Source organism: Echinops telfairi, unplaced genomic scaffold (genome assembly GCF_000313985.2).
Source record: "Echinops telfairi isolate 266 unplaced genomic scaffold, ASM31398v2 ScPeMD7_1713;HRSCAF=2227, whole genome shotgun sequence".
Lineage (NCBI taxonomy): Eukaryota > Metazoa > Chordata > Mammalia > Afrosoricida > Tenrecidae > Echinops > Echinops telfairi.
In genome coordinates this window covers 15,370,943-15,382,360 of record NW_022105611.1, presented here as the reverse complement: position 1 = coordinate 15,382,360, position 11,418 = coordinate 15,370,943, and the positions used below count along the sequence as shown (strand labels likewise).

General features: G+C 51.1%; 1 protein-coding gene across 1 annotated transcript in view; it reads right to left on the bottom strand.

Annotated features, from left to right (window-relative positions):
- Window positions 1-11,418, bottom strand: part of LOC101654740 (teneurin-4) — a 278,141-nt gene that overhangs the window by 24,220 nt on the left and 242,503 nt on the right. Inside the window, exon 22 of the mRNA XM_045293084.1 lies at window positions 8-105. Within this exon, the coding sequence (XP_045149019.1) occupies window positions 8-105 (98 nt within the window). The remainder of the gene's footprint in view (window positions 1-7; window positions 106-11,418) is intronic.

The window sequence follows — 11,418 nt, the reverse complement described above, 5'->3', positions numbered from 1 at the left end:
GAGGTCTCTACCTGGACATGCACAGAGCTGTCTGTATCGCTTCGGAAACTGCTCACCTGGCCAGTGGGGAAGGTCACGTTTGTCAGCCGGCCAAAACTGTCATACCTGGAAACCAAGGAGTGGCACTGAGAAACAGACAGCCAATGGTGCCATAGTTGGGGCATAGCAAATTCTGCCTCATGCGCCAGTCTCCGCACTTTCTCTTCTCTTCCCAGCTGGACACATTCCCATGTCTCATATGCACCTGTCTCGTGTCCTGGGCTGGCACTGCTTAAAGCTCTAATCTGTGGAGGTCTGATTCAGTTCTTCCAGCCCCCCTTTCCTAACCTGTATAAGGGAGGCAGTAACCTGACCTGTCGACTTCCCAGGATTGCTGTGGGGGACCCAGGAATATCTGGCTCACAAAGGGCCATTGATCATGGCCACGATGCTGCTGCTGACCCAGAAGCTCTGAGCTGGGGGACTGATTCTCCAGTGGGGATTGGGCCCAACTTGATGCCCGAGTACTATCTGCAGACCCCTCAGTAAGTGGTCACACAGGGCTTTTCAAACACACGAGAGATGGGCCTGCACTCACGGGGCAAGGGGGCTCACAATCCAACTCTGCTGTCCCAGAGACAGGCCAGTCGGACGGACTCATGCAAGCTCTTCCCATCCACGATTGCGATTCCAGCCCTGAGCAGCTAACTAAGAGGGGGCTTCTTAAAAAGCACACAGGAGAATGGAATGAAAACAAAATGGAATTTTTCCAGTGGGCTTCTGAAGCCCCCTCGTATCTGCAGAACCTACAGTCTGACACATTACGATGGCATTTTAAGTCTCTTCCTCGTCTTCATTCCTCATTGGAATGAAGGAAACATCCACCATTCCCGAGCAGCTCCCATGTCTTGGGCACGGTTCCACCGGCTCTTCCGCCGTTTGCTCACTGCATCCTAGTCCAGACGGTTCCTACCATCTCCCTGTCACCCGGAGGGGGCGGTTGAGACACAAAAAGCGGCGTCCTCTGCCCAGGTCAGAGCTAGTCATGGGGCAGAGTCAGTTCGGCTCTGTCTCTACCCACCACTCGCGTTTCTGTGGCCAACAGACAATTGGCAGGGAGTGGCAAGGTGTCGGCCAGCAGCATGTTGATTATTTTTAATTAGGGGTGACTCAAGCGTAAAAAGGCAGATCTGAAAGAATCGCTCCATCCAGATATCAATACCTCTAATTTCTGTTCATGCTCAAGGCTCTTGCATGGATTTCGGCCAGTGTTTCCCAAAGTGGGCGATACCACCCCTGGCTGCCATGGCGCTGGAATGATAGGGGTGTTGCATAAGCAGACATCTACACTTTATCCTGGATTATGGGCTTCAGTATACAAGCTTTTAATTGCCCAAAGGGTGTTGCCATCTTTTTTTTTCTTCCTTAAAAAAGGGGGTGATAGGCCCAATAAGTGGGAGAAAAGATGAGGCTTTCTACTCCCATTCTTGTAAACCCACAGGAGCAGTTCTACCCTGTTCCATGGGGTTTCTGTGAATCAGATCGATTGATGGCAGTGAGTGAGTGAGAGAGAGAGAGTCAGAGAAAAAGGGAAAGAGGAGGGGAAGGAGGAAGAGAGGGAGAGAGAGAGAGCGAGGCCAAAGAAATTTGGGAACGAGTATAGTTCCCACAAATAGGTAAGTGTCCCTACTGGACTCTTCTGTGTGCTCCTGCAGGGTGCAGCTGGCCTTGGGGTCCTGAGGGTTTTAACAGTCGTGAAATGAAACATCAAGACAGCTCAGCTCCAGCCAGGCTCTGCCTGTGATTCCCTCCCTGGGCCCTGGATTCCTGCTGGGTCTCCTCGGTCCCGCAACCCTCGTTGTCTTCAGGTGAGACTTGCGAAGTGAGACGAGGCAGGCCTTCGCTGAACACGTTGCAGTCCAACATCAGCCTGGGAGCTGACACAGGCGCTGCCATTTGCCCACCCTGTACTTGCGTCTGGTGTTAATCGCCTGGACGCTCCCCGAAGGGAACAGAAAGCCTGCCCAGTCAAGCCTGACACACAAGAGGCATTAGTAAAGGTCATTTAAGTAGATCACCCCGAGTCATGGCCCAAGAACAGTTAGAAGAATAGCCCAAGGGTTTGGGGGCAGGTGGATTTGTTCTGGGAAGCCTTTCCAGAATGGCAGGCCATGCCGCAGTGTCTAGAATATGGCCTCAGGCGTGGCTCGAGCCGATCGGTTCTCTGGGAATGGAAGTGACACAGTGGCTTCAACAAATGGGCTCAAATCCAGGAACCGTGTGAGCCCTGTTTCCTTCTGTTGTGAGCAGAGTAGCTATTGTTTGGAACCACCTGGACTGCACCCACCAGCAGGCGCAACAACACAGGCACTTAGGGACTTGGAAAACCTACGGTATTCCTTGTCATGATCCCTGCCTTCCTCCTTTAGTACTCAGGCTTTTCTAGGAAAAGCTCAGTCTGGTGGCCGAGGGAAGGGGGAGGGCTCCTGGCCCTTGCAGCTGGGTGATGGCGTAACACTGAGACTGCCCCTAGGAAGAAGGGTGAGTTTGGGTACAAAGATCTGTCTGGGCCATTTGTCGCAGGCCATCTTTGACCAATGAGAAGATCTCTCAGGCTCTACTCCCCTTTTGAGAGGCTGGGATTCTTTTGAACATTTTTTATGACTGTTGGCAGTTTGAATAGGAAAGACATTTATTAAAATGTTCTGCTTTCTCTTTGATTGAGGTTTTTCTATGTTTTGTCTACTCATTGTTGGGCTTTATTTTTGTTTGTTTGCTTCCTGGTAGTGCCTTCTATGATTTTTCTATGAAATCCAGGACAGGTGGATCTATGGAGACAGTAACTGGTCAGAGACTGACAGGGAGGATGGGGGGAAATGGGGAGCTAACAACACTGAGTATGAGAAGAAAATGTTCTGAAATTGATTGTGGTGATCATTGCACAGATCTTTAAAATAGGATTGAATGATTCAATTTTATGATATGTGAAGTATATGCCAATAAAAATTAATTACAAAAAACTGTCACTAAGAAAATGTTTATAGTGGAAATCTCCAGGAGGCAGAATTGGAGGCAATCTGAACTGCTTACTTGAAAAAAAAATGTGCGTGCGCGTGTGTGTGTGTGTGTGTGTGTGTATATATATATATATAACATTAAAAACATTTTATTGGCACCTACTCCACATATCATACAATTCAGTAGTACTTGGATACATTTTATAGTTTCAAAATTTTCCATCATTAAAATGGGTTCTGTTCATAATCAGCCAAGTATTGACTGATACCCAAGTAACATCCCAGACAAGGAGCTCGTGAACACGACCATCCTGGAGAAGGCAGAGGCTAAGTTACTGCTGTTTGTAGGAGAGGCTTATTGGCAATTTCTTGGCCTTTCCAGGAAAATATGACTATGACACCCCTAATTCATGAGCCAGGAGTCAACACTAGAAAGCAACTGGTCACCTTCATTGCTCATGGTCACTCTGACTCCTGACCTGTAAGACCCGAAGTTATTTTTGAACCGACAGAGTGACCCGTTTCCTCTGCCGACTATCCTGCCCTAGTGTGGGGCACTGGGTGCCGCTGTCCTGCTTTTTATTACTGCAACGACCTCATGTTCTGACCTAGGTAAATCAAACAGATGGTATATCATCATGCCACGCACCTACAAATCTCTGGAGTCTTTCAAATAAGACTTGATCCCATAAAACGAACACCAAACTCGATTCCGACCCATCATGGCCCTACAGGACGGAGTGGAACTGCCCTGTGGACATCCAAGGGTTTTTCCAGGAGCAGAAAGCTGCATCTTTCTCCCCAGGATCGAGGTGGCAGCCAACGCGTAACCCACTTTGCCACCACGCCTCCTCAAGAAACGGCTCTGAGATGACTCATCGGGGTTCAGGTGTCACTTCAATCCCATAGGCCACCTCCTAAAGCCCTCCGGGCTCTCTCCAGGTTTGCCTCTCCCAGCGCAGCCCTCGCACACGGCGTCTCGCCTGGCAGACGTTCCTGGCTCTCTCTCTCTTCAGGCTGTGAGCTGCTGCTGAAGGTCAAAGATAGGTCTCTGGAGCCTGGCAGCCAGCCTGTGAAACTGGCTGCACATCACCTGGGCAGTAATGCTACCTGACGTGCTAGCACTCGGTCCTCTCTGCTTCCTCAGGACTGGGTCTGCCAGAGAGAGAGGCAGGGCACACAGGCCCACGGGAATGGAAGAGCGCAGCACAGGCTGGCTCAGTAGATGAGACCAGGATTCAGGAACTTGCCCGAGGCTGGGCACATAGTAGGCTCGTGATCAACATCTGCCGAGTACACCATCTCGGAGACAACCGCTCCCCCTAGACGACACTTCAGCCTGTCTTGGCAGGCATCTCCCCCGAGGCTGAGTCTCCACTACAGAACGGCTTTGTATGGACACAGATAATTGTAATTACGGTGGAAGGTAGCCTGTAATGCATAATGAAATTGAGCCAGGAGAAGAGACAATAAAAAGGCCCACTCCCTTCAAGATCTGGTTTTCATTTGACAAGAGATGACCCCCAAACAGTAATTTCCACTCCTCACTTTTTCTATGAGAAGGCATGGCATGTCTTAATTAAATGAAGATCAAATAGAGCAGCCAATTTATAAAATCTTCTCGTCTCTGATGTATTCATTCCAGTGCCTTCCGTAGCTTGAGATTGCCCCCGATCTGCCTGTTGGTCTAATCGATGACCTGTGTTGATCCCCTTCGCTGCCTGGCTCCTTTGGACACTACATGGGGAGACCTGGGCCTTGGGCCCTCTGCAGGGCATCGTCTCCTCCTGACACCGAGCTGCCACACAGAAAGGAGGCTCACTGTGCCCCTACAGGGTGTGGACGCTGCACGATCTGAACTCTGACTCACGGCCGCACACCCTCGCCCTGTGACTCGAGGACTTCTGAACAACAGTTTGCTTACGTCTGCCGTGGTTTCACTTAACTCGGGGAGCCCACGGAGTGCCGGTGGGTTTTCTTTCTTCTTACCCAAGAGGCCTGCAGGGGGCGTGCCGGTGTGGGAGACCTTTGGAGCTGGGCAGTCTAGTCTTAGAATCCAGACTCTACTGCTTGTCAGCAGCGTGGTCCCTGAAGATGAGCGATTGGGCCTGTTGGCCTCTAACTACTTTTGCATTGAGGCTCCCCCCCGCAAAAGATGTGTGTTGGGCGATGGGCAGACGACTGGCTCATCTCAGCCAGCCTCTGTTTCCCCCTCTATAGAATAAGGGCCATCATACCCATTCTCCCAGGGACACTGCCAACGGTCAAATGAGGTAGGTAATACATTGAAAATGACGTCTAAGCTCCTTAGCAAGTCCCACCAGGCCCTGTGAGAATATCCCCACTAAAAGGCCCACTCCCGGAGGGCAGGGGCTTTGTTCTGGTCATTGCTCTCTCCCCAGAACTTCGAATGTGTGGCACACAGTGACCAGCTGTTGTAGTGTCAGTTCTGCTTCCGGGCCCCCCCCACTCCCTCACCCTCCCACCCCAACCGCCTCCCGAACGGCAGAGTAAACTGTGCTATGCGGGGTTTAGAAGGCTGGGACCTGTCAGAAGCACATGGCCAAGGGCTTTTCTTCTGAGGCCAGGCACTTGACTGATTGACTGAAGGATTTCATCGCGCACCAGCCCCCTCTGGATGTCCTACATTGCACTTGTGGTGGTTGCAGCTTGCTTGCTAACTGCAAGGGCAGCAGTTTGAATCTTACCAGTAAAGAGTTACAGTGTTGGCAACCACCAGAGGCAGTTCTCCCGCGTCCCATGGGGTCCCTATGAGCCGGCATTAACTCGATCTCAGTGAGCTTTGCGTTGTGTTACTATGGCTGCTTTTGTTCCTCAAATGTGCCAAGTTTGGTCCATGCGTGGGGGTGGGGCGCTCTTTCTACCGCTCGCTGTGGCTAACACCTTTCAACAGTTATGTCTTAGATCCAGTGTCAGGACTTCAGGGAGGTCTTCCCTCCCCACCCTTTCTAAAACCGATGACTCTCACCATCCCCATCCCACAAGCAGACTGCCTTCGGCATAGTCAGTACAGGCGAAGCTGAGCTCAGAAGAGATCTGAACTCTCTTGCCTAAGATCATCCTGTCATTAGAGGAGACTAGGGCAGACTTTTGGGTCAGGCAGACCCAGCGTTGAGTCTATTTTCACTCCCCTACCACGCACCCTTTCAGACACCAAGCACCGTGCACACAGCCACCGTTAGGAAGGAGGCCCTGTCATTGTCATTCCACACACGGCGAAGCCGAGCTCAGAAGAGGCAAGGACTTGCCCTAGATCTTACTGTCTTCAGAGGAAAGCCGACTCAACGCCTGCGTCTGTCTGACCCGAAAGTCAGTTCTTTCCGTAAGGTCCCCTAGAAACAGGGCTGCTCCCAAGAAGAATCCTGGAGTTCGTCTGCATCTTAAAGACAACCTTGTGCTTGGGACTCTCAGGTGGGTGAAGCAGACAGACGGCTTTCTCTGCAAGATGCTACGCTTTCCTGCTCCGTGGCCGCCACGCCAAGCCCCCGCTTGAGGAGTGTGATGGAGAGGCCCGGTGCCTGCTTTCCTTTCTTTCCTTCCACCGGCTTTTCCAGAGCAGCCACTGCGGTGAACCTGGCTTTCGGCAGAGGACCGCTCAAGGGCATCTTCACACACACTACAAGGCTCTCCTCTTCGCACTCGGTACTTTGTCTCGAGCCACTCACTGCGTGGAGCTGCTGAGAAAAACACCAATTTGCCTCTCCGACACGAAACGTTTGACTCGTGACGTTGGGGTAGGAAAAGAGAGGTTTCATTTTTATGACTTTCAGCTGCGACTCTTTCCAACCACACCCCCACAACAGGAGGCACCGGACCCCCTGAGATTCACAGTCCACAAACACCACGAGTTCCCCTGGCCACAAGTCAGTTACAGATGGCATCTGCTACCTCCAAACTGTGTTTGAGCGGGGCCCTTTTTGGATGCAGCGATTAATAAAACATATGCATGCTGCTCATTCCCCATAGAACACCCCCCACCCCCTACACCCCCAATGAACTGTGGCCTCCAGAATTTCCAAGATCTGGTCTCCCCTATGACGGTAAGCCGTACTTATCATTGATTTGGTACTTGACCTCGAGTCTGGTGGAGCGTATAGAATTCAGGTAGGACTGGGGATTGGATGCTGGCACTGGCTCTTATGAGTAGAATGTCACAAAGCCCGTAAGTGGCTATTCTGTTTCTCCCTTTACATTGATTTTCTGAGCATCGCCAACTGTATCATGGGGACCCCTGGCTGGCTCTGGGTGGGTGTATCCAACTGTAGCCATTGGCAAGAAATGAGAGGGCTGGAGGTCTTTTTTCCCTCCTTCCTTGCCTGACAGCGTAGCTCTGACAGTGGCCACATCCACCTGGGACTACACCTTTGTCCCAGGTGGCTCTGCCTTCACGGTTACAGCTCCCTTCAGGCTTCAGTAACGACAGCCCTCACTTTGCCCGTTAGTGGAGGGTTGGTAACAGGCATTCACTGTTTTTGGTTTCTGATGTCTCACTATCTTTCTTGGCACCCACATTTCTATAATGTTTCCTCACTTGAAGATCTCTCTCATGGCTAAAGAATTCTGGAAACGATATTATATATGTCTACTATATCTATTATTCTTTCAGCACGCCAAAGATGTTATTCATTTCCTTTTATCTTGCACGATTCCTGATGAGAGTCTGCTATAATTCTTCTCTTCATTCCTATGTATGTAATGCCTTTAACATTTAAAAATTTTCCCTTGGTTAGGCTGGAGATTTTCTCTTTGTCTCTTGTATTCAGCAGTGTGAATATCATATACCTAGACACAGACGAGGGTAAGTATAAAAAATATTGCCACAGGGTTCTAGTTCATACACGCACAGCTTCATTCGAAACATGACACTTAAATAGGTCTCGGTAACCAGTAGATGGTTGCAGACAACATCCGTCAGTCTCATTAGGGTGCTTTCAAACAACCAAAACAATGACAACGAAAGATCCCATCAAAACAGTGGGGACCTGATGGGGCAGCTACAATTCATGGCAGCGACATTCAGCCATGAATCTCAGGCTATGATTTGTTTTCAATCCCCAAGGGGCAATCTTGATCAGTCTTCTCAAGGGACACAGGATGATCACAAGGTTTTCAGAGAATTAAGCTCTGTTGGTGAGAAAAAGTCCAAGAAAGTTGCTATGTCTGGAGGATTTTTTTCTTTCCATGATGACAATGCACTTGCTCATTTTTCTAGGGGAGTCAGGGCTGTCGGACAAACATGTCACAGGGAAATGTTAATCATCCACCTGGAAGGCTGGATCTCACTCCTGCAAACTCAAAAAGCATTGTCCGGGAGCACAATTTGGGTCCCTGAAGGATGCCCAGCCTGCCGTTTTGAGGTGTGTGTGGGGTAAGCTGCTCCATCAGAGTGAGTGCCGAATTCTTTGGGGAAAGGTTCTAAAAAAACCCCCCAAAACCCACTCTGTACCATGGCGTCAGTTCTGACTCCCACGACCTCCTGTTATCCGGAGCCAGGAGGGCAGGGCAGAGAAACCCTGGCCGGGCGGTGTGAACTGCCCTCACGAGCACCCCAGGAGCTCTGCAGCACGGTGGCTGTGGGTTTCACTTCCAGCACGCCAGCAGGATTCTCCCACATAGTGCCCATTTCTGCCGAAATGATGCACCGGACCTCGCCTGTCGCCCACTTTGCCTAGCACAGCCATTCGCATGATGTCAGTTATATCAAATCCTGTGACCGGCACGTTCCAGGTCTGTGTCCTGCGGAGTGTGGCTACAACGGCCCTTTGTCTCTCCGGAGGGCATGGCTTCACGCTTCCCTCCTTTCACTCCCTGTCCGTTGGAGATGGGACATCGTGTGGACACGAGTCACATGCTGGACTACTTGGAAATGGCAGTGATTGCCTTTTGCTAGGACGGTAGTGGAGGGGGCTGGAAGCTAATTGTGTCAGGATTTGGGCTGGGTTTAGCGTTCCTGGTTGCTATGGCTACTCAGCGTCTGGCAGGCTTCAACTTCTAGTACCACCTTGTGTTTCAGGTGGAAACTGGTTCGCCGGGGGGTCCTGTTTTTCTTTTCTCCCCTCACTGTCGTCGCCCCCCGCATTTTGGGGTCTTACTGTCATACCTCAGGGAAGTTCTCTTTCCCGTTTCATCCCTCAGCCTGCCATACTCTATTTCCGGTCACTGTGAGATTTTTTGGGAGTGCTCGCTATGGCCTTCATGAAACCTAAACTTTCCGTAGGTCGTTACGTATCACTGCTCCTGTCCCGGCACTGGGCTGATTTTGTGGGGCGGGGAAAGTGTGAAGGAGCCTGAGGTGTGGTGTGGTTGTGTGCTGCCATCTGCAAGGTCAGCAGACGGAAAGCACCAGCCGTGCCTCAGGAGAAAGACGGCTTTCTACTCCTGTGCACAGTCTCAGAGAAAGACGGCTTTCTACTCCTGTGCACAGTCTCAGAAACCACGGGCCAGTTCCGCCCTGCCCTGTAGGGCTGGATGGCAGTGAGCTTGCTTTTGGGTTTTGCTTTGGGGGAAGGATCTGTTCAGTTGCAATGGGTTTCCTCCAGTACCCAAATCGGTTTGTGTTTGCCGCCCTCTTTCCACAGGCGGGGGCTTTTGTTCCTCTGAGGGGGCCGCAGTTGGGGCACAAGGATGTGGTCGTGGGCTGACTGTGTCCCTCGCTCAGGTGCGGCTAGGCCTTTCCCTGGGGTCTGTCACCAGGTGGGAGTTTCGTACATCTCCTCCATCCTCCGGAGGACTGGGCGGGTCTGTGGAGGAAAGCCCTGAGGGGGACGTGAGCTTCAGTGTCTGCTGCCTGCTTTGGCTTCACTGGCCCTTGCCGGGGTCCCATCCCCGTCAGCTGACCAACCACCCTGGCTGGGCTCTTCTCCTGGGGTGTCTGCGTGCATCGATTCCAGGTCAACCGGGGCTCCTGTCTTGTCTCTTTCTCTCCTAATAGTTGGGCCAGCCAGTTGCCCTTTGACCTCAGGGGAAGCATTCACAAGCTTGCCATTTGTCTGCCTCCTTTTCATTGTAAGGCTCGCAGTGGTGCCTCTCCAGCTCCTAAACCCTCCTACCTCCCGCCCCAAGTGAACCTGGTCCTGACAGGCTCTTCCTTCGAACCACCTGACTTGAGCTCCATTTGCTGCCGGGATGCTGGCCCATCGCCTTGGGGCTGGGGCTCTAACGGGCTGTTCTTCGTGGCATCCCAGGTTTCCTCTTCTTCCTTATCTCCTCAGAAAATACTGACCGAGTACCAACTGGGTGGCAAGCCTTGGGCATGATCCAGAGATGAATTAGTTAGGGCCTGTCGGGGACACAGTTAGAGAGCGCATCTAACAGGGCCTGGGGTGGTCACAGGGCACTATGAGAGGCCAGAGCCGTTTCCTCCTGGTGTCATTTTGAAGCCTGCCTCGTGCCCATTGGGCCATTTCATTAGCCACCGACTCCATCCTTCCAGGAGTCCCCATCTGAAATTCTGAAGGCCACACGCTGGAGAGACTACTGCCTAAGATGCCCTGAGGCTTTCCACCAGAAGACCTGGAGGCGCAGGGAAGGAAAGCCCCCCGGCTCCCCAGGAACTGTGAACTCTTGAAGGCAAGTTGCTCTGAAGTGTGACATTGACGTTAGCTATATTGTTTAATCAGTTGAAAGAATCAATAAAGCCTACTTATAAATTGCTTCAGTAATCATTTATGTCCCAGGAAGCATGTGCTTGTTTGTTTTTTGTTTGGACATCTTGGAGCAGTTCTAGCAGAATCCACTAAGCTGCCTCCTGGAGCTCCAGTGAAGGAAACTGACTGGAGTGCGGGCACACTGGCAGAACCCATTTCGTTCTTGGATCCGATCCTTGCGATAACACAGTCTTGCTTCTAGGGAGCTTCGGCACTTACAGAGTAGTTTTCCTTCCGGTAATTAAAAAACAAAGACCCTCATAGAACCTTTGAAAAGGGTAGGACAGGGAGTCTCTCTGTCATAGTTGAATTTTGTCCGGAGGCTTGGTGGTGCAGTGGGTTATGAATTGCATTGCTAACCCCAAGGTCAGCTGTTCAAAACCCCCTGAAAGATGAGGCTTTCTCTTCCTTTAAAGAGTTACTCCTGTCAAAAGAGACCAGTCCCTGGAGAAAGACATCATGCTTGATAAAGTACAGGGGCGGGGGGCGGGGGGAAGGCCCTTAAGATGGACACAGCTGGGTAGTCTCAGCAGCCTGGCCCTTGGTCTGGATCATGCCCTAATCTCTCGGAATTGGCACGGGATTCGGTTCTTCAAACCTCAACCTACCTCCGTTCCCACTTTCTTTCGCTTTTGTTTTTTATAATTAAATAATTTTATTGGGGGCTTGTACAACTCTTATCACAATCCACCCATACATCCATTGTGTCAAGCACTTTTGTACATTTGTTGCCCTCATCATTCTCAAAACATTTG